At 39.6% G+C, this 26,578-nt stretch overlaps 1 protein-coding gene across 4 annotated transcripts in view; it reads left to right on the top strand.

Moving 5' to 3' along the window:
* Positions 1 to 26,578, top strand: part of Etv1 (ETS variant 1) — a 96,144-nt gene that overhangs the window by 38,040 nt on the left and 31,526 nt on the right. For all 4 annotated transcript variants that reach the window (XM_026782434.1, XM_013347876.2, XM_013347879.2 and 1 more), the window contains 3 exons: positions 12,781 to 12,910; positions 15,888 to 16,076; positions 19,960 to 20,207. In XM_026782434.1, the coding sequence (XP_026638235.1) occupies positions 12,781 to 12,910; positions 15,888 to 16,076; positions 19,960 to 20,207 (567 nt within the window). The remainder of the gene's footprint in view (positions 1 to 12,780; positions 12,911 to 15,887; positions 16,077 to 19,959; positions 20,208 to 26,578) is intronic.

Genomic DNA, 26,578 nt, shown 5'->3' with positions numbered 1-26,578 from the left:
GTGTCCTTTGCTTTACAGAAGCTTTTCAGTTTTAGGAGGTCCCATTTATTAGTTGTTTCTTTCAGTGTCTGTGCTACTGGGGTTATATTTAGGAAGTGGTCTCCTGTGTCAATGAGTTCAAGCGTACTTCCTGCTCTCTTCTATGAGTGTTCGTTTTTTTTTAAAAGATTTATTTTTTATTTTATTTTATGTGTGGATGTTTTCTGTACATGGATGTCTGTGTTCCACTTGCATACTTGGCGTCTGTAGGGACCAGAAGAGGGGCATCAGAACCATGGAATCGATGTTACCGGAAGTTGTGAGCACTCTCTGGCTGCTGGGATCCAAACCCAGGTCTTCTTCTAGGGCAGCCACTATGTGGAAATGCTAAGCCCCCTCTATAGCCCTGCTGGGCAGTTCTCAGTCTGATAAAGTGCACGGAGATTTTCAAGGTGCTAACTACTTCCCATAAAAGTAGTTCTCTAACACACTCAGGCAGCAGCGCCTTAAACATTATGAAGCATTGTATTTTATACACTCTTATTGTTCCTGTTATTTAATCTGTGCGCATGTGTATGCCATGGCACGTGTGTGGAGGTCAGAAGTCAGTCTTCTCTTTTCACTCCCGGTCCCCTACAGCACCGAGGTCATCAGCCCTGGTGCAGGAAGCCTTTATCAGCCGAGCCATCTCATCCATCCCATTACGGGGCATTCTGAAGGACCTTTCTCAGATTTATTTTAGGATACAAATTGTCCAGACGTTATGTTAAGTGAAATGCAGTCGGAGTTTTCACCCGAGTTGGCATTAACAGCTGTAGTATGGCCGGGTGACAGGCCGTTTCTGAAGAAGGTGTTTCTCGTCAGGGAAGTCACCGGGTTTCCTTTGTGATCACAGTATCTTTGTTATTTTGGCAGCCTGTAAAGTTTTATTGGTATTTACTGAAAGGTACTTTTTTTTTTTTTTTTTTTTTTGGCTCTAGCCAGCTGGCTTTCTTTTTTCCGGGCAAACTTTCCTAGCTTTGGTATTGAGAACACGTTTCCAGCTTTGATTGTCTACTGTCGGGGTCTTTTTGAACATGGTGCCAAGTGGCTAATAATGTTTGAATTGATGTCAATCATGCCCTTTGTAGGGTCACGCAGAAATGTGGCAGGTGTGCTGCTGCCCTATGGGACCTGCTCCGTACTTACGCTATGTATTATTTTGGTGCTAAAATGGTCAATTTAAGACTACGAAAATTGCAGGCTTTATTTTTTCCCCCAAACAGATGAAAAGTATGTGAAATTATTAATCAAACACAAGGATTCAGTAGCTTACAAGGAAGTGGAATTATGCAAGTAGTAATGAGTTACCAAGTAACCAAAAGATCATTTTGAGGAGGTACATAAAAAAACAGTCAGTGCAAAAATCATCATCTAAAGTAGCAGAATAATAAAGTCTTGTTAGACTTGGGTATGCTATGTATTATAGAGTGAAATGTCAGCCCTCTAGTCCAGTTTTCCCTCTCGTCGCCTCCCCCTCTCTGGGCCATATACCCTGTCTCCTTCCCCTGTGTGTATTTGAGGCCTGGTCCAAGTCGTGCTAATATATGTGAGATGATTTCTAAAATTACAATCATATTGCTCTACTTCTGAAAACTTAACTTAGTGAATTCTGTCAAACATTTGTTTCACTACTTATTATTGAACTTAAAATTGAAAACTAGTTTGTTTTCCTTCATAAAAAAATTGAGTGCCTGTTAAACATTTTTTACACTTATTTATTTGTGTGTGTGTGTGTGTGTGTGTGTGTGAGTGTGAGAGAGTGTGTACCCATGCCACTGCATACATGGATGTGCTCTGCTCTTTGTGAGGCTTGAGGCTTGAACTCAGATCCTCAGGCTTGGTGGTAAGTGCCTTTAAGAAGTGGATCGTCTTGCTCAGCCTGAGTTCTTGTTTTTATGTGAGCTAAACTCACAAGCCACAATGACTGTTGTTTGGTATTTATTCCACAGGGACAGGCATGTTAGTATTTGGCAGGTTTCTGAAGCAATGTAATATTGTCTTAATTTTGTTTTGCATATTACTGTGGCCGATAGTTAAAGTAATTACCATGAAATTTTGGGTTTGATTTTTCGTGTTCATGAGCTAATTAATTAAAAAGGAAAATTGAAGGTCACAGTTGTTTCTTGTCACTCTTAAGTGACACAGTTTTGATATCATTTGTATTTGGGGTTTTCTTTGTTTATGATCTGCTTTCTTTTATCTCTCCTTTCCTTCCCTCCTTCTTCTCTGCCTCCCTCCCTCCTTTCTTCCTTTGTTTTTTTTCAGCAGTGTATTTTGAAGGACAAATTTACCACACTTTTCTTAAGCTATTTGTTAGAGATCTGTCCTCAGCACCTTCTGAGGGCAACACCCTATGATTTGTACTGGATGCTAGAGGAGGTTGGAGTCCTGGCTTCCTTCAATGCAAGGAAGTGGTCTTCATGCTTACATAATGGCCAGAGAAGACTGCCCCTCATGCCTGGAGACACAGGCCCCTGTGCTACACAACATTCCTCAGAGATTCTTTACGTCACATTAAGAGACACCAAGAAGTATCAGAGTCTGCCTGGCTATGCCCAGCTAGGAGTGATAACTTTCTTCCTAGTCATTTCCTATACCTGGTACCCATCATTTGATACAGATGAGGGTGGAGAGAAGTCATCTTTCTTTTGGGGATTTTCCAGGTCTTAAAAAGTACCTGTATCAGTGCACAGTGGGACAGATTCATTAGGAAAGTGGGTTCTGGGCTCAGAAAGGTCAGGGTTAGGACTTCATTAAATAGGACAGCTCTAGGGAGATATGAATTTGGATGGATTTTCTCATTTGGGAACTTCATTTCGATTGATTAGATCTGTTTCTCAAATAGCTGCAGCTTGTTCTGTTTTGTTCTTGCCAGTTGGATGTGAAGTGCTGTATGTTTGGGCTCACGGCACAGAATTTGTTTCCAAAAAAAAGTGTCGTGCTGCTTTCCATCTACTGGACCAGTAGGGGTAGGAAGATCTGTCTCGAAGCCAAGGCAAAATGCAAAAGTGGTTCAATTTGGATCATTCCTCCATTAGAACTTCGTTTCCCTGTTCCTGCCCTTTTCCAGAAAGAAGAACCAGTTCCTCCCAGCATGCTCTTATTGACTATTAGCCCGGGAAAGTAAGGAGCATTTAGTACTTCTAAGCTGAACAGCCATTATATGAGACCTGGACTTTAGCTTAGAGAAGTGAATCCACACATTGTGCATCCAGACTCTTTATTTTTCAATTGGTGAAGCTTTTAAAATTAGGATAATAACTTTCTGGTTTTGGTATTTCTTTTTGTTTTATTAATATACTAATATTGTCCTTTCCCATATCAACTAGGAAGTAGGTGGTCCATGTAATTGAATTACAAAGAGATTTAAAACACCTTTTAAAGCAGTGAGTGCCTTAAAATGTCAACCACATTGCCTGCACAGCTTTTTAATGCGCATTATGTGCCCTCCTTGCTTTAATACGGCATTTATACCATTTATACCTGATTTTACTTTTTCATAATGATTAAGGGTCATTGCCAATGTGAGTTACTATGATTTCCACAGTACCAAAATGCCTGGAGTGGAGTTCAATGCCTATTTTCACAATATGGGCCCAGAAACATGTGCCCCAAAGTCTTATATCAGATCTTTGCCTTTCTTCCCTTATGTCTATTCAGTAGTAACTCTGCATCTTGTCATTGTTGCCTGAGATTGGCCTTACAGATGTAAGCCATCAATATAGCATTTATGATTAGAGTTTATTGTGTGTGTGTGTGTGTGTGTGTGTGTGTGTGAATAAGACAGGTAGAAATATAGATAGATAAAGATGAGTGGATAATAGATATAGATAGATAGATGATAGATAGATAGATAGATGATAGAAAGAAAGAAAGAGAAAGAAAGAAAGAAAGAAAGAAAGAAAGAAAGAAAGAAAGAAAGAAAGAAAAGAAAGAAAGAGAAAGAAGAAAGAAAGAAAGTGGGCATGTACACTTATGCCTACATGTGGCGACATGATGACTATGTTATATAAGGGACAAGGCACTCACATGCCTAGCAGATAAGCGCTAAAGTGACATCAATGCAGATTTTGCTAGAGATTAGGATGGAGGCAGAAGAGAATATGTCAAATATGAAAACTGGGTCTTGGTGTGAGGGGCCAGCCGAACATGGCTCAGTCAACCACTGACCTGTATTTCATGATGGAATGTTGACCACATCGAGTGGCATTGCGTTGTTGCTTTCATTCCTTTCTTGAGAATTCTTAAGTCTGAATCTTTAAAGCATAAAATCAATTTGAATCTGATACGTGAAAATTATCACAAGTAAGCAAATGTAGTTGAAGCCAATGAAATGCTGGAAACCTCCGATCAATATCGTCAGAGCTGGTGGGAAAAGTCAAGTGAGAGAAGTCACTTTGATCCCCACTGCCTTCTGAGGAGAGGGAAGACACACTAAACCCAGAACGCATATCCACTGTATTGCGTTATGATGCTATAATGGTGCTTTGTAATGTAACCAAAGTGACAACTCCAAGAGGTCCAGTCCATTCTGCAGACTGGAAGGATTCTGGGTTTCTAGTTCAGCTTTGCCTTCAGGTGCCAGTCTGTGGTCAAGTGAGGCAAGATGCGGATGTGAGTTCCAGGGTCACTGTCACCTCCAGTACTTTCTCACGTGTGATCTCCCCTTTGTTGAAGTGTGCCTCTGACAGAATTATTCTGAAATCCATGCAGGAGAGAGGACACTCACTGTTACTGCCAGGAGTCTTTGGGGGCTTAGGTTCCTCTCTTAGGAAATGCATGATTCCACTAAAGTTCCCTGGGGACAGCAGGTGTCGGGTGTCCCCAAGTTGCACTGCTTTCCTCCAGGGCTCTTTCTCTTAGTATTCCTGTATTCAGAGTGTTCTGAAGATTAAACCAACACTAGCTCAGTCTCAAAACTTTGACTAAATGTAACAACATCTTGAATCAAAAAATTTTGAGGTCCAGAAAACAATGGTTGTTTCTCATGATGACTCAAAAATCTTTTAAGTCGTGAAACATCAAGGGGGCCTCTACACAGGGAATTTCTGTGCAGCATCCAGCAACATCCCCTTCACATTTCTGTGGCATCTTTCTTAGCATGCCTTAAAGAATCCTATTGAAGAAAGAAATGGATATCATGTTGCCGTGCGAGGCTCTGAATTTCTGCCTCAGAGATATTATAGGGGAATATACGTCCAGATGCTGCAAACAATGGAAAATCATGAAAACTCAAATCAGGGTTCCTGCCCTTCAATGTGTTTCAGTTTGCATTTTGATAGCAGTTTAGAAATGTTATCGCTTGCTTTGTCACAGACATAATTCACATCTTTCTTCAGGCACTGTAAACAAGAGAAATGGCTTAATGGCCCCATAAAGGCACTCTGCTGATAGCTGAGATTGGGCTCTTTAGTAATGGCTGTCAGTGTATGTATGTGTGTGTGTGTGCCGGGAGGGTGGGGAGAGCTTGAAGTAAATGTACTGAGAAGGAATCTTTGGAGAGCCACAGATGGAGCTTGAGGACGCTCTGAGCTTCGCTGCCTTGCAAGGTGTATTTATGTTATTGTCCTTACTTGTACACAAGCCTTCCCCTTTGCTTCTGAAATTTAACGGAGCACTAATTGAGGCCGTTGCCATCCATTTATCACCTGAACTTGAAGCGATACCAATTGAAAGTGAGTGCTTCATCTACTGAGTGTACTCTTAACTACATAGATTTGTATAAAAGGCTGCATGCATTTTTCATGGTGTGGTCTTAAATAATCTAATTTATGTATACCATTTATTTCTTCACCTTTTACAGAGGTTTTCCCTCCTCCAAACCACTTCTACAGCCAAGCATTTTTCCCCCATAAAGCACTTTGATGTTCACAACATGATTTGATTTTATTTTGACTTTTTTGGTTATATTTTCTAGAAAGGTGTAGAAAATTCTCCATCTTATATGTCCCCCCTGGTCTGAGTAAGTGCTTTGAAATTCCTCATGCCTCATAAATTTGCAGCTTCTGAGTCTCAATTTTGTGCCATTTTTCAGCAGCTTGTTTGTATAGTACCGTGAACCGATTACGTGAGGCCACATAAAATGTTAACAGATGATGGTGGCCTTTGTTGACTGGGTTAACAGTGGACATGAGTGCACGTCACTCTGCCAGCTTCTCTCATGTTTGCTTTCTCTCTTATCACTATAGATCATGATCTGAGATGAGGGTCAGCAAGCTGTTCTCTGGAAAGAGTCAGATGGTAAATGTTTAGATATTGGAGGCCCTCTGGTCAGGACTACTCATGTTAGCCACAATGGCTCAAACTAGCCCCAGACTGTCCACCAAGGAATGGGATGGGAAAGAGTTCTGCTAAAAATGCAGGTGGATCTCAATGAATTCGAGGCCAGCTTGGTCTACACAGTTTTCCAGGACATCTAGGGCTGTTACACAGAAAAATCCAGACTTAACAAACCAAAACCAACAACAACAACAAAAGCAATAAATAAATAAATAAAACAAAAACAAACCAACCAATTAAGCAAACAAACAAAACCCCACATTTATAAAAACAGGTGGCTACAGCCTCTCATTTAAGAACTCAAGAACCATATAGTAGATTATTATCCTAAACATCTTGTTTTGGTTTGGGTTTTATTTTCGTAGTAGGCCAGAAATCTCAGTACCAATGTAAGGATACTCATGGGAAGTCTGCAGTCCTGGCTTAAAGCTCTTGAAAATTGTAGATTTGTTTCAAAGACCTGCTTGCCCTTTCAGAAGAACCAAAAATAAAGGTTTCTTCTCCTAGGGCAAATGCTTTGTATTCATAGAAATTACTATTTTGTTTTACTCTTAGAATAATTAAGGAGTAAAAAAAAAAAAAGGGAAAGGTCTGAGTCAAGCCAAGTACTGCTTACTTACATTTTGTATCCATGTCTAGAAGGAGACTTGTCTGTCACTTGGGGCGTTTTGGTTGTCCCAGGGTAGTGCAAGCTTTCCTCGTAGGAGAGTACCCCCTTTGCTCCAGTGTGAGGTGAGCAGTGTGAAGTTCTCAATGTCTTCAGTCTCAGGAAGAAATAGAAAGAAGGCAGAATGCCCAAAAGAAACACAAATGCTCTGAGAACTTTTTGCATTTCGATGTAAGTGCCAGGAATATGTTAGTAAGGTCATGCATACAGCTGTGTGTATCACACACACGTGAATTAATCAAGCGTAAGGCATAGAGAACAGGCTAAGATCTTTACTAGAGGAAATGTATTTTAGAAATCTAAATAAAACTCTGGTTGGACCCACATATGCGCTTGATGCTATGAAGTCATCTCGCTCAGCACCTGCACCCCGAAGCTCAATATTGCTTTCTAGTTCTCGGCACCGACTGTCGCATCTGTGGCCTGGTAGATGCAGTAATTACTGAAGAAATGAAAGTTTCAGGAATACCTGATGTGATTTTATATACTATTATAGTGTGTGTGTGAACAAGAAACATTGTAAGTGAAAGTATAAACAAATTTGAATTTTATTGCAACCCAAATCCCATGGTTCTTTAAAACAATTGTTTATTTGTTATCATTTTTAAAGCAGGGTTTCTTGCAGGCCAGGCTGGCCTTGAGGACCTTAAACATCTGATCTTTCACGTCTACTTCCCAGTGCTGGAATTACAGGCATATAATAATAGCTAAATTTTTAAATTAGATTTATTCATTTGTGCTTTATGTGTGAATATTGTGCCTCCGTTATGTCTGTGAACACAGATTCTTGGTGCCTGGGAGGGTCAACAGAGGACCTGTGGTCCACTGCAAATGGTCATGGAAGATTCTGTAGACGGTGGGAATCGAATCCAGGTCCCCTAAGAGTAACAGGTTCTCTTCATCACTGAGTCATCTCTCCAGCACAAGGCTCTAAGTCTTAACCTGCTGCCGTGGAGTCTTAGATCTTTACCGAGATGGCTTGCTTAGCTTCTTTACGACAATGTTAGCTTTCCATTTCTGTGACTAAATACCCAATAAAATCAACTTAAAAAGTAGAAAGATTTATTTTGGCTAATGGCTTGAGAGACTTTAGGCAGCTGGCTATGCTTCTCTTATTTGCGGTGCACAATGCATCATGTCACAGAGACTTCTTACATCTTGGAAGAAGCACCAGGGCCTTGAAGTCCCGCTCTAGCAACCCTTCTACCATGCCTCACCACCTAAAGGCCCCCTCCCTTTACCATAATGCCTCAAACTGGGCACTCGGCCTTCACCATCTGAGCACTCCCAACCTTAAAACCACAGCAGCAACCAAATCTACCAAACCAGAATGACCCTAATAGAATCTGTTGTAGTGGTTCTTTGAAGAGCATAAAATACTGCATAAATTTGAGTTATTTTCAAACGTGGATGCTGCTTCCCATCAGGATTCTAAAGTGAGCCGTCCACATTAACTCCGTCTATTTGTGGATGAGCATTTAGTCAATAACTATAACACACACGGTCTGTTCTCAGCGGAAGGTTACGAGGATGTCGTATTGTCATAATTAGGAAAGTACTCTCCTGAGATAATTTAATCCACTCTCTCTACCGCCATGTCATTTTATATTGTGTTTTTGCACACTCAAAGATACATTTTTAAAGTGGTATTTCCACTCTTCCTACTTCTTTAGTGTTGTGATCGAATTGTTTGCCTTTCTAGGATGTAGGTAGAAAATAAAAGGAAGTAAGCCATGTTTCACAGTTCACACTTCTAAAATGAAAACAGTTACTAAATTACCAGTCACTTACTAATGAATACCACAACCCCTGGTAAACTGTCAGATTAAGAAGTAGTTAAATTTATTTTGGAAGTGTGTATTTTTAAGTTCCGATATTTTGGAACTCTTAAATTGAGCCATCAGACAAACTCAGCCATCATTAGTCAGACTTAAGATGTGGTTTCAAAGGTCAAACTTCCGTCAAAGAAGAGAATGCAAGGCTCATCTCTTCAGTGTTCCGACTGCCTCTCCCTAGAAGAACTGATTGCTAGAGCTGCAGGGTTTCCCCGGGAATGGTGTTTGAGAACAGCAGAGGTGAGCTGTGAATTTCAGACCTAGATCAATGACTGGACCTCTATGAAGTCAGGAAATAAAGTATCATTTTGAAACATCATTTCTTTGTCAATGAAATGAAGAGGCTAACTCGCTTGATTTAATTCACTTGAAAAAGGAAAGATTCACTTTAATTAAACTACAAACAATGCCGATGCCTGCAGCTCTGTGTTCCAGACCCAGGGAGGACCGCACTGCAAGCGGAATGTACGCAGTCTCAGCAGCAGGCTGGAGCCGAGTTCAGCGAAAGTAATTTAATTAGTGTTGATCATGACTCCAGATGATGGTGATTTGATAAGGAATAATTTAGTACTTAACAGCCTTTTACATGCACCGACTCCATGTGGGAAGGTACAGCAAATTGCACGAAATGAATGTGCTGCTTTCTCTTGCGCTGGTGCCAATGATCTGGAAAAACCTCCTATTAGCAGACGCGAAGCCTCGAGTCCTGTGATGAAATATTCCTAGCCAGCCTCTAGCTCAGCCCTCTCTACTGGGAGTCTCTGCATCTCTCAGGCAAAGGTAAATTTTAAAAATCGTGTATATGAAGTCATAGGTGGGATCCCCAGTAGGCAGGCAGGCAAGCTAAAGTGAAGAACTTAAGAGAAACCCCACGTTCCTGCGCAGAAAATTGAAGGCTTCAGTTTGGATTTAAGTTTTATTCTTCACTGGCAGAAATTAAAAGGACAAAAAACAGAACAAACAAACAAAAAACCAAAACAAGCGTAACCAACCAAAGAAAAATTCTTGGGCACCTTAGATCTCTCCGATTAGTCATTTGGCATATGACTAGTAAAGACAAAAATTAATTTCTGGTCCATAATGATTAACAGCTCCACATGCATAAAATGAATCCTTAAAGAGAGTTGGAATCGAAGCCCACCACTGCTAGAGCTGACCTACAGCACATTTCTCAAGTGCTGGATCTATTTTAAGGCAGGGGACTCTGATGTTGCCAAGGCTCACTTTGGAGTCAGCGTTTGTCCAGTGATGATAATACCCTAGACATTTTTGTAACATAAAATCATTACAGAGCCAGCTTGCTTACAAAAATGACTGGGAATGGGGCAGTATTTTGGTTGGACTGTAAAAACAAAAAGCCATGTTTTGTGTGACTTAAAGGCAGGTGTGACTTCTCTTGATTTTTCGGAGGCTACAGAGGCAGAGAGATGTGTAGATAGGGTTTTGAGAAAGAAGGGAACGGATCCACACCACAGTTCTTCGCCTAATCTCTGCCACTTTCTTGCCAGTCTTTGACATTTCTTGGTTTGCAAAATCCTCAGCTTGATCTCTGCCTTCACATGTTGTTCTCCCAAACCCATATGTCTCGTCCACTTCTCCCCTTTGAGTGAAGATGCTAGCCATGGAGTTGCACCTTAGAGATGTAATTTAGCCGAGCCTCTGAATAAAACCACACACTAAACACGAAAGCAAATCTTTCCCCTCTCAGTTAGCTTTGTTTTGGAAATTACAGGGCTTAACTCCATAGCTGTGAGAGTATCTGTGTTTGTGGACCTGATGGAAGGTACTTGGTTCCCTGCTATTTCAGAATGTTATTTCCCTGCAGATGCCATAGGTTACTGACTTACCTACACCAATGAATATTTAAAGCATTTTTTAGTTTTTTTTTTTTCATGAATAAAACTTCCACAAACAGTCCTACATACGTATTTTGGGGAACACATGCACTCCTTTTTCCTATGTGCATATACACACATATGAGAATATATATTAGTGTAATTATCAGATCATAAGGTATATTCATGTTGAACCTTAGCAGGTAGTCACACCCTTTTCTGAGATGATTATACCAACCCATCTCCTTAGCAGCATGAATGGGAGTTCCCATTATTTTCTTTATTTAAAAATCAGTATTGTCAACTTTCATAGTTTAGTTTTTCTAATGAGTATCTGGTGATAATTGTGGTTTTATTAGCAATTTCCTGCTTGAGAAATATTTGATTACATTTTCACTTGTTTGTTACTACTCCATATTTGTGTGTGTGTGTGTGTGTGTGTGTGAACCACTTGTCCAAGTCTTTTGTCCATTCCAGTTAGAGATTTGTATTGCTAAGCAACAATTTCTTTCATGTAAAATGAGCATTATTTGTCAGATCTTTCTGGTGTGAGCATCATGGAGCTCATGGCTTGTCCTTCTTTCTGCTAATGTTGCCTTTAAAGAGATCATTTTAATTTTAGTAAAACTTAATTTGTTCATTTTTTATTTTGGGTTAAGTGTATTTTGTAAGCTGATTACTATTTTTTATATGTTTTGTATGAAAAATGTAGAAATATAATATCTTAGGTCTTCACATTTTTTTTCATGGAGATTAAATCTGAGTTCCCAGATCTTAACGTTACTTCTCTGAGGGCAAATTGATTTAAGAACATGTAAAACCTAAGTTTTAATTCACAGTGTTAGAAATTGAGTGCCTACATTTTCTATCTGTATTCAAAGAACTAGTAAATAATTAAAAAGTTTTGCCAGGGTTCAAATAAATATGTTGCAACATACATATTTTTATTCTATGACTTAGTGAAATGACGAATACACATATATCACCCATGTATACTGGATGAACATGTGAGTGCTTTTGTGGTATTTTTCCCCAGGTATCAGATTTTTTATTGAGGACATTTAATAGTGAAATAATTATATAGTGAACCCTTGAGTGCTCATCAAACTTTGGAAAGTACAGTGAAATTTATTAGTTGGTTTTATAGTCATAAAATAAACACACTTATGTGAATATACGTATATAGATTTCTTTTTTTATTTTTTTTAAATTTTTAATTTTTTTTTTTTCGAGACAGGGTTTCTCTGTAGCTTTGGTGCCTGTCCTGGAACTAGCTCTTGTAGATCAGGCTGGCCTCGAACTCCCAGAGATCCGCCTGCCTCTTCCTCCCAAGTGCTGGGATTAAAGGCGTGTGCCACCACCGCCCAGCATAGATTTCTTATGCTGTGTATTTTATGACATAATCTATATTAAATTAGGCACAAATGAATGCACGTGAACTGCAACCTTCCTTAAACAGAGCTACAAACTAAATTATATGATAAAGAAGAGCATCATTTGATGGAGAGTAACTTTTATTGAGAATTTCATGCGATAAAAAATTTCCATGCATTGTATTTTAATCTTCATAGTTTTGGTAAATAGATAAGCAAGTACTTTAGTTTCAGTTTCTGTTTTAAAAATAACCACCAATATTAAATAGGTTGGTTTTCATCTTCTCTGCACTATTATGGCTTTCCTTTGGACTTACACCTGGATTTTCTTTGTCACGTGCCATAACATCCTTGACACTGAAGCATTGGTACTGAATAATGCCCAAAGCTGTGCTCCAGCCTTGACTAAGAGTTCCAGTCCTCCCCGCCCCTGTGTAGTCATTCACAATCTTTATGACGTTTTCAAAGCTTCCTTTCTGAAAACTGAGCTTGTAGAATTGTTAATATCAGCAAAGTGAATTACTACTGATTTGATTTACTTTAAGCAGAGAAAAATTACAGGCACACACTACAAGTAGAAAAGGAGGTGGCAGACCCAAGAAAACTCCCAGAATCCTTTCTGCCTCATGGATTATCAAATTCTACTATTCTTGCAAGCATAAGTTACTATGAAATGTTAATGATACTTTAAATAAGAGAAGTGGAAGAGACTAGTAGACTTAGTTCCTAATGAAATTGAATCTTGATGGGTACTTTTGTTCTGTTTTTAGTGGCTTTTCATGGACTACCACTGAAAATCAAGAAAGAACCCCACAGCCCCTGTTCAGAACTCGGGTCTGCCTGCAGTCAAGAGCAACCTTTTAAATTCAGCTATGGAGAAAAGTGCCTGTACAGCATCAGGTAAGCAGTGCTGCTCTCAGAGAGAGCAGCGATATACTGTGCAGAACAGAAAGTACGAAACGATCCAACAATCTCCAGTCAGCTTTATGGGTTACATCTTTATGATATAATAAGCTAATTAGGTAATGTATGCAGCAGAACTCTGAAGGCCCATTTGCCATGCCATCGCACACTTTAGCATCATTTAAAAGTAATAATTCTCATCTCAATCATCAGTTGTTTTCCTACTGTATTGATGCATCTTGGGTTTGAAAAGAGTGTCTTATTTGGCTCAAGCAGCTTTCAAAGGTTCCCATCAGAATGAATGCATTATCTACTTTAGGTAAAGAGTTTATCAGAAAAAACTACAACATTTGGCAAGCAAAAGCAGTACATTAGTTATCTCTGATAGGCCTTACTGATGATCTATAAGATACATTCATGGACAATTGCAATAAAACTAGAATTTCATAAGGCCTAACCAAGGCAATTATCTATTAAAAAGCCAGTTATTCTTGAAATGATACTAAAGGGTGGTGCATTCTAAATACATTGTTCATTCGCTAGAAGATTTGATAACACATATGTTCATTAAAAACTCTTTGCAGTGAATTGCACGCTCTTACTCTTCATCTTGGCCTCTTATTGCATTCTAAAAAGTTGGCTCTGGCTATTGACTATTCCTCTTGATTACAGTAGAAACTTAGTTCTTAAAGGGAGGTGGTGTGAGAATATTTGAAAAACGATTCCAAATATGTGCACTCCTTTATAAGGTGTGTCAGCTCAAGCTCATAGTGCCCTAGAATCCTGAGGAATCCTGTGTGGCTGCAAATATGCCCACTACGCACCCTCTTTCGCATCTGTGGGGTCTAAGACTCAAGAAAATTAAATTGTACCATCTCGTGGCAACTGACAATGTTAGAGTCCTTTGTTCCTGTTTCTTCTTGAAATTTATTGTTTTATATCTTACTTCCTAAGAAACTCATGGGAGCCTGAAACAAGGGGGCAGCTCAGTTGAACTACAAAGTTTTATAAAGCAGATCTATTGTAAAAGTGAACTATGACCACATGATGAGTTCATATAAGACACTAATACATGTTTGAAAATTTGGTTGTGTTGTTTGTATTTTCTTCTTAAGGCATGTATTCCCATCACAGTTATCTTGACATTGGATGATTTCAATGTCAAGATACAATCTGAACAAGTTAGATATAGGATTCTCTTTGCAATTCAGCCCTGATTATTACAGTGATCATAAAAACACTGTTTGATGCAGTGTGTCTCTGACCCACAAATTAACAGTTGAGGAATGAGGCAACAATTTGGAGAAGTTTTCTGGAAACAACCATCTCTCTCAGCATATGTGATGTATACAAAACATTCTAGTACTTCCATCTTTGTCTAAATGATAAGATTTAATAAAACACCTTGCAGGAGATGAAAGCAATATCTTAGGTTAAGTAGTCATTTGTTTCTTTTTTTATGGGAAAGACTTGACCAAACCACTTTAAGAAAGAATATGTTTTTGTACAGAAATATCAATAAAAACACTTGTAGAACTCAACACATAAGAATTTCATGCATGTGTATAATATATTCAATTACCCCTATTTCCCTATTTCCTCCCTTTCAGTTCCTCTCTTTTCTCCTCCACAATTTCCATTCCCAGTGTCCTTTATATGAGTACAGATTGCTTTAAAGCCAATCTAGATGTACATAGCACATGCCCCTGCCCTTCTGGAAAGGGTATTTAAACTTGGATATAATTCTATTGTACTAATAGAGAAACTGGAAGTTATTATACATTAATGTGACTAGAAGTATTCCTTTCAAAATGTCTATCACTGATACCACTGATATATATATCAGTGTGGTGTGTGTGTGTGTGTGTGTGTGTGTGTGTGAGAGAGAGAGAGAGAGAGAGAGAGAGAGAGAGAGAGAGAGAGAGAGAGAGAGAGATGGGGGGGGAAGAGGTGTATATGAGATAGGATCTCATGGGGTAGCATTGTCTGGGTTGTGTACCACAGTCTATAGATCTGGTTGGCTCACAGCAGACTGTCTGCCTCTGCTGTGGTTAAAGGCATACACTGCCTTACTCAGCTCACATCAGTTTTTATATTTGAAGAGTAAATCTAGACACTTTGCATGGAAATATGTTTTTGTTGTCGTTCAGAAAGTAAAATCTGATTTCAGTAAGATATTGTCTAGATTGGAAACAGTAGTTCAGTCATATTCCAGAAAGCCACACATTGGGAAGCAATTTAAGTTCATCATATAAAACAAACAGCTTACTTTTTTGCTTTCGTAATTGAGAGTGGAAGTCAGTCTAAGATAATAGGATTTTATTCTTAATAATTTTATTTTGCACTCATAATTAAAGAAACTTTAAAAATATCCAAGACATTTTAATTTTCCCCATTAATCTTTATTACCCCAAGTGAGGAATTCAAGGCCAAACATCATTTATTTAATATAAAACATCTACAAAGGCAATAGCATTGCCTGAAAATTCTACCACAAATAAAAGCAAATCCAATATGGTCTCTCTTATTAAACTAATATTAGGATTTATTTTCAAAAATAGTATGGAAGGAGAGCCATGATGAGGTGCTTAGTTATGTAGGAAGGATCTGCCCAGCTTACTGAAAGTCATGATGAGGTCTTAGTTATGTAGGAAGGATCTGCCCAGCTTACTGAAAGCTGTCTGGTGAGAATAGATGGAGATGGTGATGTCTCTCCGTCATAGGGTCTTCCTTAACTGAGTTGTCTGTGTACGAAATTTATGTTACAAATATTCATGTCATCTATGATTTCATATTCTAATTTCTGTTTAATGGCATAAAGACTTTGAAGTTTATAAGTTATAGAATTAAAAAACAAAATCCAAAGGTTTTTGCTCCCTTATCACCTATGGCTAAAATACGTTTTCTTTGCGAGGACAGGAATCTTTAAAAATTACTCCGAAGCAACCCGTACTTTCTCTTGTTCTCTGGGTAGTGCCTATGATCAGAAGCCACACGTGGGAATGAGGCCCTCCAACCCCCCGACACCATCCAGTACTCCAGTGTCTCCACTACATCATGCATCTCCAAATACAGCTCATACTCCGAAACCTGACCGGGCCTTCCCAGCTCACCTCCCTCCTTCTCAGTCCATACCAGACAGCACCTACCCCATGGACCACAGGTAAGCTGAAGATGCCATTTCAGACAAAACCAACCCAAACAAACCTCTTTCAGTTAAGGCTTTCGTGGAGGACATCCCTCTTAGGTGTTCTGAAGATCTACAGTGTTTTTAGACAAGCCTATTACTTTTGCACATGTCTACAGAATAGTTCCAGTAAGGCTTGTTCTGTCTGTCTAAAAATAATTCATGGGGATCATTTGCAAACATTTCTTTTTATAAACATTTAAAGGGGCTGCTAAAATGGAAAATCAACCTGTAGACGGACATTTGAACATTCTTCCTTCACTTCTTAAATCGCTCACTTCATCTTCATGTCCAGCCATGCTTCTCCCTGAGCACACGCGTGTTGCTCCCCACAGTTAGCAGGTGAGCACACGCATGCACTTGCTCCCCGCAGTTAGCAGGCTCATTTTAGTAGGTGACTTATGAAATTAGATCCATTATCTTACACTGAATTATTTGGTCCTACATAGTCTTACGGAGTCTAACTTATTTGATTAATCTCTTTGCTTTCCTTTCCAATGACCAATATCAGCACACTCATGACATGTGCTTCAACAGCTACAACAGCAGACAAATGATTCTCACTTAGAAATGAACACGGGAAGAGCATGCGTGTGACCCAAGTGAGAGGGCTGTGGTAGAAAATCACTGACGGGTAGAGATGAAATCCATGTATCAGTACAATACTGGGGAACTACTGTCTTAATAAGTGATTTAGAACACAGGGTCCCCCTACCCAGCTAAGTTCCTATTCCTCCCTCTCCCCCCCCCATCCCCATAACCAGTGTTGTCCTGGAAAATCTTTAACAGTCGTCTCCACGGGAGAAAAAGACTTTATCTGAAGTGTGCACTGAGCTGATGACAAAATGTGGCCGCATGTGTGACTATCTCCAGGAGAACCCTGAGTCTGAACTGAGAAGAGATGCACATCACACTCCATCGTGCGGCGTGTGTAGCCTGCATTTGTCCAAGACCATAAGCAGGAGGAGGAAATCATTAGGGGACTCAGAGAGCACAGTTTCTATTGCCTTTCTGTTTTCAATCTGCCTTTTAATTGAAAAGTTGTATAATTAAATTCTTAATATAGGATTACATAAACAATCAGACTCCCCGAAATGCCAAGTATTATACATGAGCTACAAACATAGCTGGTGGAGAAACATCACTGTGAAAATAGCTGGTCGGAAGGACGCCTGGATAGCAGAGGAAGCAGGTGTGCCACAGGCAAATCCGGATACCTAAAGACGTGCTTTACGTCACAGCCACAAATCCAGTCCCTCCTTGCTTTAAAGGAATAGGATGAAATCCTAGTTTTCCCAGTGAACTGAGTCATCTTCTACCTTTGTTCCCATCACCCAGTTCTGCCATGTTTTAGCTACTGAATGCCACCTATTGTCTTTCCCTTCTCACCCCCATAGACTTGAGGCTTCTTTAGAGTAGAATGTTGCCTGCTTCTGTGTAAACAGTTTTGAAAGTACCGACGGAAACAATGCCTATTGCAGGGTGGGCCATTAAACAGAAGCACATTGCGCAGGACCAGAAAGAAAAAGCAGGGGAGATAAAACACTGTCAAGGTTGCTTTCCTTCACTTCTGCAGCCTTCCCCTAATTTGTCACACATATACCCCCCTCTCCTGTCCCCAACCCGCAATTCAAATGAGCACTGGATTATGGGTTATGCAGTGTGCCTTCCGCGCAGGCGCAGGCTGGCTCTTTGTAAGGCATGGTGACTGCTGAGTAAGTGGTGTGCTTGTTTTTAGATGACCTAACTGGAGATGCTTTAGCCAAATCCATTTTGGTATCTCAACTTGAAGTCAAGTACTTGAGACTGAGAACAGCCGGCCCGGAACTACAGGAGGGAAGCTCGGGGTCTTTTCCCACTGCCCCCCGACTGAGTTTTGAGGATCGCACCAGCTGGCCAGTCCCAGGAAAATCTCTGAAACCTTATGTTTCTGATGAGGATTTCTTAGAGGGCTCTGGCCAACAAATGGCAGTCCCTTGGTTATAAATGGCAAATTTGCTGTGGGAACAGATCCCTCCCCCAGATAGCCACCCCCAGCCTCGGCACACCACCTCACTCTGGGAAAGGTTTGTGGCCAGCTGGCCTGTGCTCCACTTCCTTCCCTCGGCCTCCCTGCACACCTCAGGCCAGCCCTTTGGCATCTTGTCTTTAACCCACTGTGCAAGAGACCTGCCTGCTTTCTTCAGCGGTGCCCCAAATACCTACCTGGATTCTTTTTACCCACGGGTGCATTAACACACTGTCCTAGGCCACCAAACTCTTTTGTCCATTTCTTTCCCTTTCCCATTGGTCAGTGACTAACCAGAATGACGCCGAGACTGTGCATCTTGCTGGGCAGCTTGTCACTACCACATAAGTGGCCTCCAGCAAGAAGAAGTACAAATCAGGTTGACTCGTAAAAGCAAATGACTTGCTTCCTTACAAAGCTTTCAGTGCAGGCATTATTAGCTTCCTTTTAAGGCTTCACAAGTGAGCCAGCTTCTTATTTTATCTTCAAGTTACAATTTTCTGATTCACTCCTTGACAGTTCTTAATGATAATTTCTGTTTCTTTTTTTGGCTAATGAAATAAGCAAAAGAAGGGAAATGAATGCAGCGCCAGCCAGCCTAGCTGTTTCACAATATCCGAGTTTCTAAGTTTATTTTGTGCAGGTGTAAGTGGAATTTCCATGCTTTCCATGGAAGAGACTGGTATACCTAGAGTTAAGCCCTGGCGTGGAGTATGCTTCGAAATGCTAAAGCAATCGCTTTACCATGCCTTGGCTTTTACCTTATTTTTATTTAATATTGCTGAAATTAAATGCTAACTTTCAAAATGAAAGGTTCAGGAATGTTTTAGTGTGTGGGGGTTAATAGGCTAATATTTGCTTATGGATATGTTTTATGGGTTATTTTTTAAGCACTCGAGCATTTTTAGAGCACTTTTAAATCTTTAATTAGTTCACATCTTTGTGGTGTGTCAATGAAATTACAGATGAGATACACAATTATGTGATTAGCCAATCGTTACCAAGAATGAAGGAGCATGGGCCTCACCTGTGCCTAGACCCTCAAGCATCCTGACACTCTCCCAGCCTGCCTGGCTGACCCCAGACCAGGGCATCCTCTTTATATTATTAGTATCATCGTCTTCGGTGGCCGACTGTGTACATAGGCTTAGTGTTTGATCAACTCAATAGTTTGGAGATCATGAAAGCAGGTGTGTGTCCTGTGGTGCTGTTTGACAGGACAGAGGTAGTCTTTAGAAAAAGAAACATAAACCCCAGAATGCCAAAATTTGCTTCAAGAACATGTTGTTAATTTAACTGCTGAGGAATTTAAGGGCATGCTGATTTTGAGAAGATTCAGTCTTCTCATGCTTCCTGTATTACTGATGGCTGTGGAAGGAAAGCCAGTAAATAGGTTTTTGTCTGGCTGCTGATTAGTTTGGTGACAGACTCTAAAGAGAAAGAATGCCATTTGAGATCAGATCCTGTTGTTCCTGCTTTTTCTTGTATGTAAGTATTTGAGAACCTTTTCTTCCAGAAGTTATGTAAATGATCCAATTAGCTTAAAATTGGTCATTTTAGCTGTTAGGGTCCATATTTATTCAAAACAATTTATTGTTCTACAGCTACTGGCAGTACACCTTTAATTGTATCATCTGTTGAAGTGTTTGCAATGGATGGATTAAAAGGGGAGCACACGTCATCATGCGATTTAAAAGCCATAGCACTACAGTTCTAAGGAGAATTTTCAGGTTCCTTAGATCTGTGCACATTGGGCCGGTTGGTATTAAACTCCTGCAGTTATGCATCCTATCCACCCTTTAAAGCAGTTCTGTGTTACCATCTCATCTGAAACACTCCTCTCTTCTCCAGGTTTCGTCGCCAGCTTTCTGAACCCTGTAATTCTTTTCCTCCTCTGCCGACATTGCCAAGGGAAGGGCGTCCTATGTACCAACGCCAGATGTCTGAGCCAAACATCCCCTTCCCACCACAAGGCTTTAAGCAGGAATACCACGACCCAGTCTATGAACACAACACCATGGTTGGAGGTGCAGCCAGCCAAAGCTTCCCCCCTCCTTTGATGATCAAACAGGAACCCAGAGATTTTGCATATGATTCAGGTAGGCCTATCCTCGGATGGAACTATATGTAAACCATCTTCTCTCCTCCCTTGTTGATTTGATTAGTGTCGTCAGACTGGGTGGCTTCTGACCATTGATTTGTAAGTGGCATCTTTCTGATTTTTATCCCATATGGTTATCAAATGACTTAGTCATGTGACGGTGATCAAAATCATGTCTGAAAATGAAACCAGTTCAAAGAGAGTGCAATGTATAAAATGCCACATACTCAACCTAGAGTAGCAAATTATAATTTCCTTCTTGGTCCTGTGTTTTTCTTTTCTATGTTAGCATTATTTAGAAACAATGCTTACAAAGTAATAGCCTTTTATGCTAGGCATTTATATTTGGTAACTTAAAAAAAAATGTTGGGGTCAATACTCTAGTGGCCCTAAAGTAAGAATTCTTACCTAGAAAGGGAACATTTAAGAAAGGCAGATTTAAGCTTCTTTCATGGGGTTTAGCTTTGTCTTAGAGAGCTAGAAAATTCTACATATCATGTTTAAGAGGAAAGTGGTCATCCTAAAGTTAAAAGAAGCTTAAAATTGATTTTAAATGTTACTCCCAAATTTGACCAACATTTAATTTTAAAACTCAAACACTTACCTAAACTTATCTCTATTGAGTTTTTTCTGCTATCCATCTCTGAAATTAGGACATAAACTTTTTATATTTCTAGGTATTTTGAAAGAACATGTGAAGTAAAGGGTAATTTTTATAAGGAGGACACCACACACCTGTAAATGTTTATTACTAACATTGTAGCTGTTAGATGTGGAGATACTTAAGTAAGCTGCAATTTCCTTCCACCTGGATGCAAGGGTATGGACATCCTTCATGAAAGAACTATTGCACCCCTGCTAATAACTGCTCAGTTCTGCTCAGGGGAACAGAAAACTGCCTCCAGGTTTTAAGTTGAATAAATGTGAATGTCCCTCAGAGTGTAACACAAGACAGCCCTGTGACTTAGAGGTTCTCCCTCATCCTCTATCCTCAAAGGACAGGAAGATAAGTGGCTGAGGGCACTGGCCACTCTAAAGCATGCCTCAGCATCCTGAAAACACAGTAATTTCCCAATAACACTGAGTTACCTGTCCAACTGACCCTCCTAGGTCTTGAGTAGATTCATCCCAGGCTTGGTTTCTTGAGGGCAGAGCATCTGTTTGGGAACCCATCTAGGTTCAGATGATCTCCCAGGGTTAGCTGGTTAAGAGGGCATAGAATCAGAAGGTTCCTTAAGTCTGTACGTCAAGCCTTCTAGGTCTGGGGAAACATTAGGTTGAGGGACAGTAAGAAGGTAGGTGGGATAGTCTTGGTAGAAACATTGGCTCCATTCTATTTCAGAACTAAGAGGCTTTATTGACAGCTAAATTTGGTCTGGAATTTTGGATTGTTTTCCAGACATGTTTTCAAAGAAGAGAAAATAATAGATATCTATTCTGTATGGTTTACAATTTAGAAAAATTGCCTGTTGAGTGAGGGTGGGCATCTTGGGAACTTGAAATTCTTCCTAGTGATTTGAATTTAGAGATGTTTCACATCTGCTATTGGATCTCCATAATTAAATACTTTGCAAGCCAATGGACTTTACTGCAGGTAGGAAACATTTTCTGTCCGTGAATATAAAATTCTCTTAACTGCTATTAAGCTTATCTCTAACTGTATTTCATTTGCTACAGTACAGTTGAATTCATCACTGAATTTTAGAAAAGTACAGATGGAAATTATATGAATTAGCTCAAATAGCCAATCAATGGGACTTGTGCAATATGTTAAAAATTTTGTGTTTTTACTATGTGTTTTTAAATCTATAGTGCCCAAAATGAGAATCATCAAACCTTCTGTGATTTGTTCCACATGTGTCTCCTGATGTTTATATTGAAAACACATGTATGTATAGGGTGGAATTGATCATTTACACCATGTGACCAAGCAGGAAGAGATTTAATGATTCTAATGAAGCGAAACATTAACGGGTGGGTCTGTAAGAGATAACAGCAGTACCTGTGGGTCAAATACAGTGTGGATGTTAGTTGGCCACTGTGTGTGCCTCATAAGCACAATGTTTGCCCCTTATAAGTTCCATGTAAGTTCCAGCACCTTGTCATAACTGTGGGTGCCTCTCCTAGGTGTGCCTTGTATCTTGCAGTTGACTTATAAAGTGCTACTTAACTTCTGAGAAGCCATTAATTTCATGCTACCCCGTTACATTTTAAATCGACACAGTTGTACAACATTTCTTAATTCTGATTTCAGTTTTGCCTGTAAGGTTCAGCTTCATTTGAATAGTTACACAATAAAGACTGGACTGTTGAGTGTAATTTAAAAGAAAGCACTTTGGGATATGATTTAGAAAAAAATCACTAATCTGTTGGTATCAAAGTCCATTTTGCTGGTATGAAGTTGATCCGTTGCGTATGTCGTATGTTGCAACCAACAGGGGTGATCTCTGGATATTCTGTTTGTTGTCATTAGCTCATTCATCTTTCCCAAGAGCACATTAAACAACCCTTTAGGAACTCTAATGTATTTATCATTGAATCACCACTCTCTCTTTTTCCTGTTGGGTTTGAACCAGTAGCACATCAGGAAACACATCACATGTGATTTTCAAAAAACACAAGCAGCGAGGTTTTCTCAGCAAGTAAACTAGAATTTGTGATAGAAAGTTACCTTTCAGAGGGATTCTAGGGTACTTTATTGGTTAATTCAATGTACTATAAATGTTGTGACAATAAAAGATGTCTTCAAAGAGAAAAGACAGCATGATTGTGCTCTAATAAAACCTGACATTAATTATGACATGGGAAATGGAAGGTCTATTAGTTATAATTATAATTACAGGAATGCAATTTCAACTGCCGAATATTTAAGATAAAAATTCAAAATATTATGTTATTAGAGGAGAAATCTTTATTCAAGGGATGAGAGGGGGGAATGCTTTGGATTAGAAGACAGAGAAGAGAAAAGAATTAGCTATTCAAGGAGCCAGTTTTTTAGGCAGTTACACCATGGTACTGTGTTCGGAAGCTAACACAATGTCGACTCTGATGATTTGTTTCTGTCCACTAGCCAGTTAGTGCTGTGTAGAGCACCACACAGACTTTTGTTTATTAGTCAGTTGCCTTCTAAAATTCAGTGTATGTGCTGCACTCATTGGCCAAGTGAGCACATACAGCTAGGACATGTGGAGTGCCTCGTCTGGAGCATGTAAAGCAATTACTTTAGGCAGCGTCCCACTTATATGAGCTTCTTTGCCCAGGTTTTAACTCCCCATGTCACCTCAGAATTCCAGTGGTACAGGCACTTTATTATTCACCATTTATTTATATTTTTGTGATGGTCTTGTTATGTAACTTCAGTTGGCCTGGTTGTCACTGTGTTGACAAAGTAAACCTTGGGGTTTTCAGACTCTCTCCTGCTCAGCCTCTGTACTTGTTACTCTTGGTGCATGACCACCATCCCTAGATATATAGCAGATGTATACAGATATACAACCACTTATGTATATAACCTCTGCAGAAGCATTGGTTCCATCCTAAACCAGAGCATATATAAGAATTTTATTTGTAGTTCTTAGCTTATTGCTCAACCCATGTCTTTCATTGTATTTGTTCAGAATAAAGGGGAGTGTGCCACAGATTTTTGCATGTACTGTTATAATTTTCCTCCTTCTGGATTAAGAATCTGTACAGCTGGAGGCTCTCTATGAGATCCATGGGCTCGAATAGCATCAGCTGCTTTCAGCTTTTGGCTATGAGCTTCCCTAATTTAGTGAAGAGTGTAGCTCACATGGGTCCGTGGTCAAATTTTACTCCAATTTTAGGTGCTTATTGCTTTGAGGGAATGAATTGTCAGGCCTCAAACCCTGTAAAAGATTAGGTTGTACTCTTTTCATTCCTTTTCATTTCCAGCAAATTTCTTTCAAACTTCCTGTTTCCTTTTGAGACAGGCCCTCACGGTGTAGCTCTACCTTGCTTGGAGTTCACTATGTGAACCTAGTAGTCAGTGAATTTACAGATATCTCTGTTCAAATTGCTGGGATTAAAGGCACACACCACCTTGTCTAGCTCCTCAAACATTTTTACGAACTGTGTTTCTCAATGGATGGAGAGAGGGCTCAGCTGTTCAGAGTGCTCTTGCAGCGAACCTGAATTTGATTCCCAGCACCTATGTGGCAGTTCACAATTGTCAGTAGCTCCAGTTCTAGGGGCCATAAGTTTGGCTGCTGAGCTCTGTTGTTACCAGGTGCACATGTGGTGAATGTACAAACATGGAGGCAAATTCTCCTACACGTGAAATACAAACAAACCTTGAAGAAAAATAACTGAGTTTATCAAGGAGGTGGTTCTTGATAAAGCTCTTCTGGCAAAAGCTCAATAATAATTAGAAGGAAGAGAAGCAAATCCATAGCCCACTAGCTACAAGTCCATTTTATGAGATGGGTTCTCTTACCAGACTTCACACTTTTATTTGAATATCCTAATGTGCGATGCATACCCTTAAAGCAGAGCAGAAGACTCGTAACTTCCGTCAGCTGTGTTCACTTTACTTGCGGAAGCTTGTGAGGTACTGCAGCACCTAAAACAGATGCAAGGAAGCTCTTAGTGGAATTGCACATCCCTCTCTTTAGTCTTCATTGCAAATTATTCTTCAGTCCATCTATTTTTCACCTATACAACCTCTCTCATTTTTATGATATGTAGGTAGAGAAATGGGAAAATAAATACTTCTAAAATATTTACCTCATGTTAAATATGTTAAAACTAAAGTATGTTTTAAATTTCTACTGTCAGAGGTGATGGATATGTCTGCTATTCCCATGGGCCTTGGTCAACACTTTAGTAAGAGTTCTGAGTTCTCTTCAGTTTCAGAAGTGTGTCTAGTGGAATATTCCAATATTATAAGTACTGTTCTGTGTTTTTCTGTGTTGGTGGACCATCATCCTAAACACCTAGATCAGTGGTCCTTGACCTTCCTGATGCTATGACCTTTAATACAGTTTTTCATGGTGTGGTGACCCCCCCAACCATAAAATTATTTTTCATTGCTAGTTCAAAACATAACAGTTTTCTTTTTACTGTTCTGAATTGTAATGTAGATATCTGTGTTTCCTGATGGTCTTAGGTTGTTCAACTCCCTAAGGGGTCAAGACCCACAGGTTGAGAACCACTGACCTAAATGTATGGAAGTGAAATTGCGTCCTAACTCTGCTGGACTGAGCATAACTTGGGCTTCCAGTTGCAGGGTTTAGAACATGGTTTCAAATTGAAGATGAAGTCATTGGGAAAGGCAGTAAGAACAATGCCCTTTTTTTCACATTTGTGTAGAAGTACAGAGCTGTCTTAGTGTTTTGATATGGTTTATCAGATACTTAATCCACTGACATTTAAAAAAAGTAATTAAACATTTAAAAGAAATAATAAAATTAAGAAAGCTAAAACCACTCATGGTGCATCTGCAGATGATGACTTCTGCTACTGTTACCTCACCTTCAACAATATCCCTGAGCTTTCATTATCGACAGTGAGCCTAACACACACATCTGCAGGGGAGGAGGATTTAGTTTGGACCAAGCTTTTGAGATCTCAGTCCATAGTTCGTGGTAATATTGGCTCTTGGTATATGGCAAAAACAGAGCATTCTTGAAGTAGGGACACATGAGAGAGGAGGAAGAGAAGGCTATGCTGACCTATACAACCAAAGATAGGGAACAGGGAAGGAGACCAAATAGGAGATGGTGGAAATTAGGAGTTGGAGGAAATCAGTCCACCATCTCCTGAACAGCACTAACAGTAGGCGACCAAGTCTTCAGTTCTGGAGTCCATAGGGAAGATGCATACTCCAACCATCTTTACGAAACAACTTAGTATTTGCTTACAGCAGGAGACATATATCCTAGCAAAGTTAGCTTCAAAGATACCATTTCATGAATTCTCAATGATTCATGTTTTCAGGAAGAAAAAAATATTGTCCAGGAAATACAACAAATTCAATGATAAAAAAAAAGTTATTGAAATTCTAGTAGAGTCAGGTAAAACACAGGACATTGCAAGCAAAGGTTTTTTGGCATCTTTTGGAATATTCTAAGACATCATAAAATCTCGGCCTTCATTATTCTCAAAATGCAAGAGATGTGTAATTTCTATTTGGTAAATATTTTTATACCATCATCAATTCAGTGATTTCATACTGATAAAACCATTTTTCTGTTTTTACTTATCTTAAAAATGTAATCAGAACTAGGCTCTATTTAGACAGTGAAGTGGACAAAGAGGTGGGATACATTTTTCTGCTTGAAATCCCTAAGGCAGCTGTGAGAGCCACCACATCCTTCCTAACGTACACCTTCTCTGCTCGTCCACTCATTA

The sequence above is a fragment of the Microtus ochrogaster genome, chromosome 1, assembly GCF_000317375.1.
Source record: "Microtus ochrogaster isolate Prairie Vole_2 chromosome 1, MicOch1.0, whole genome shotgun sequence".
Classification (NCBI taxonomy): Eukaryota; Metazoa; Chordata; class Mammalia; order Rodentia; family Cricetidae; genus Microtus; species Microtus ochrogaster.
Note: the sequence above shows the minus strand (reverse complement) of the source record. Positions and strands in the feature narration are given on the sequence as shown.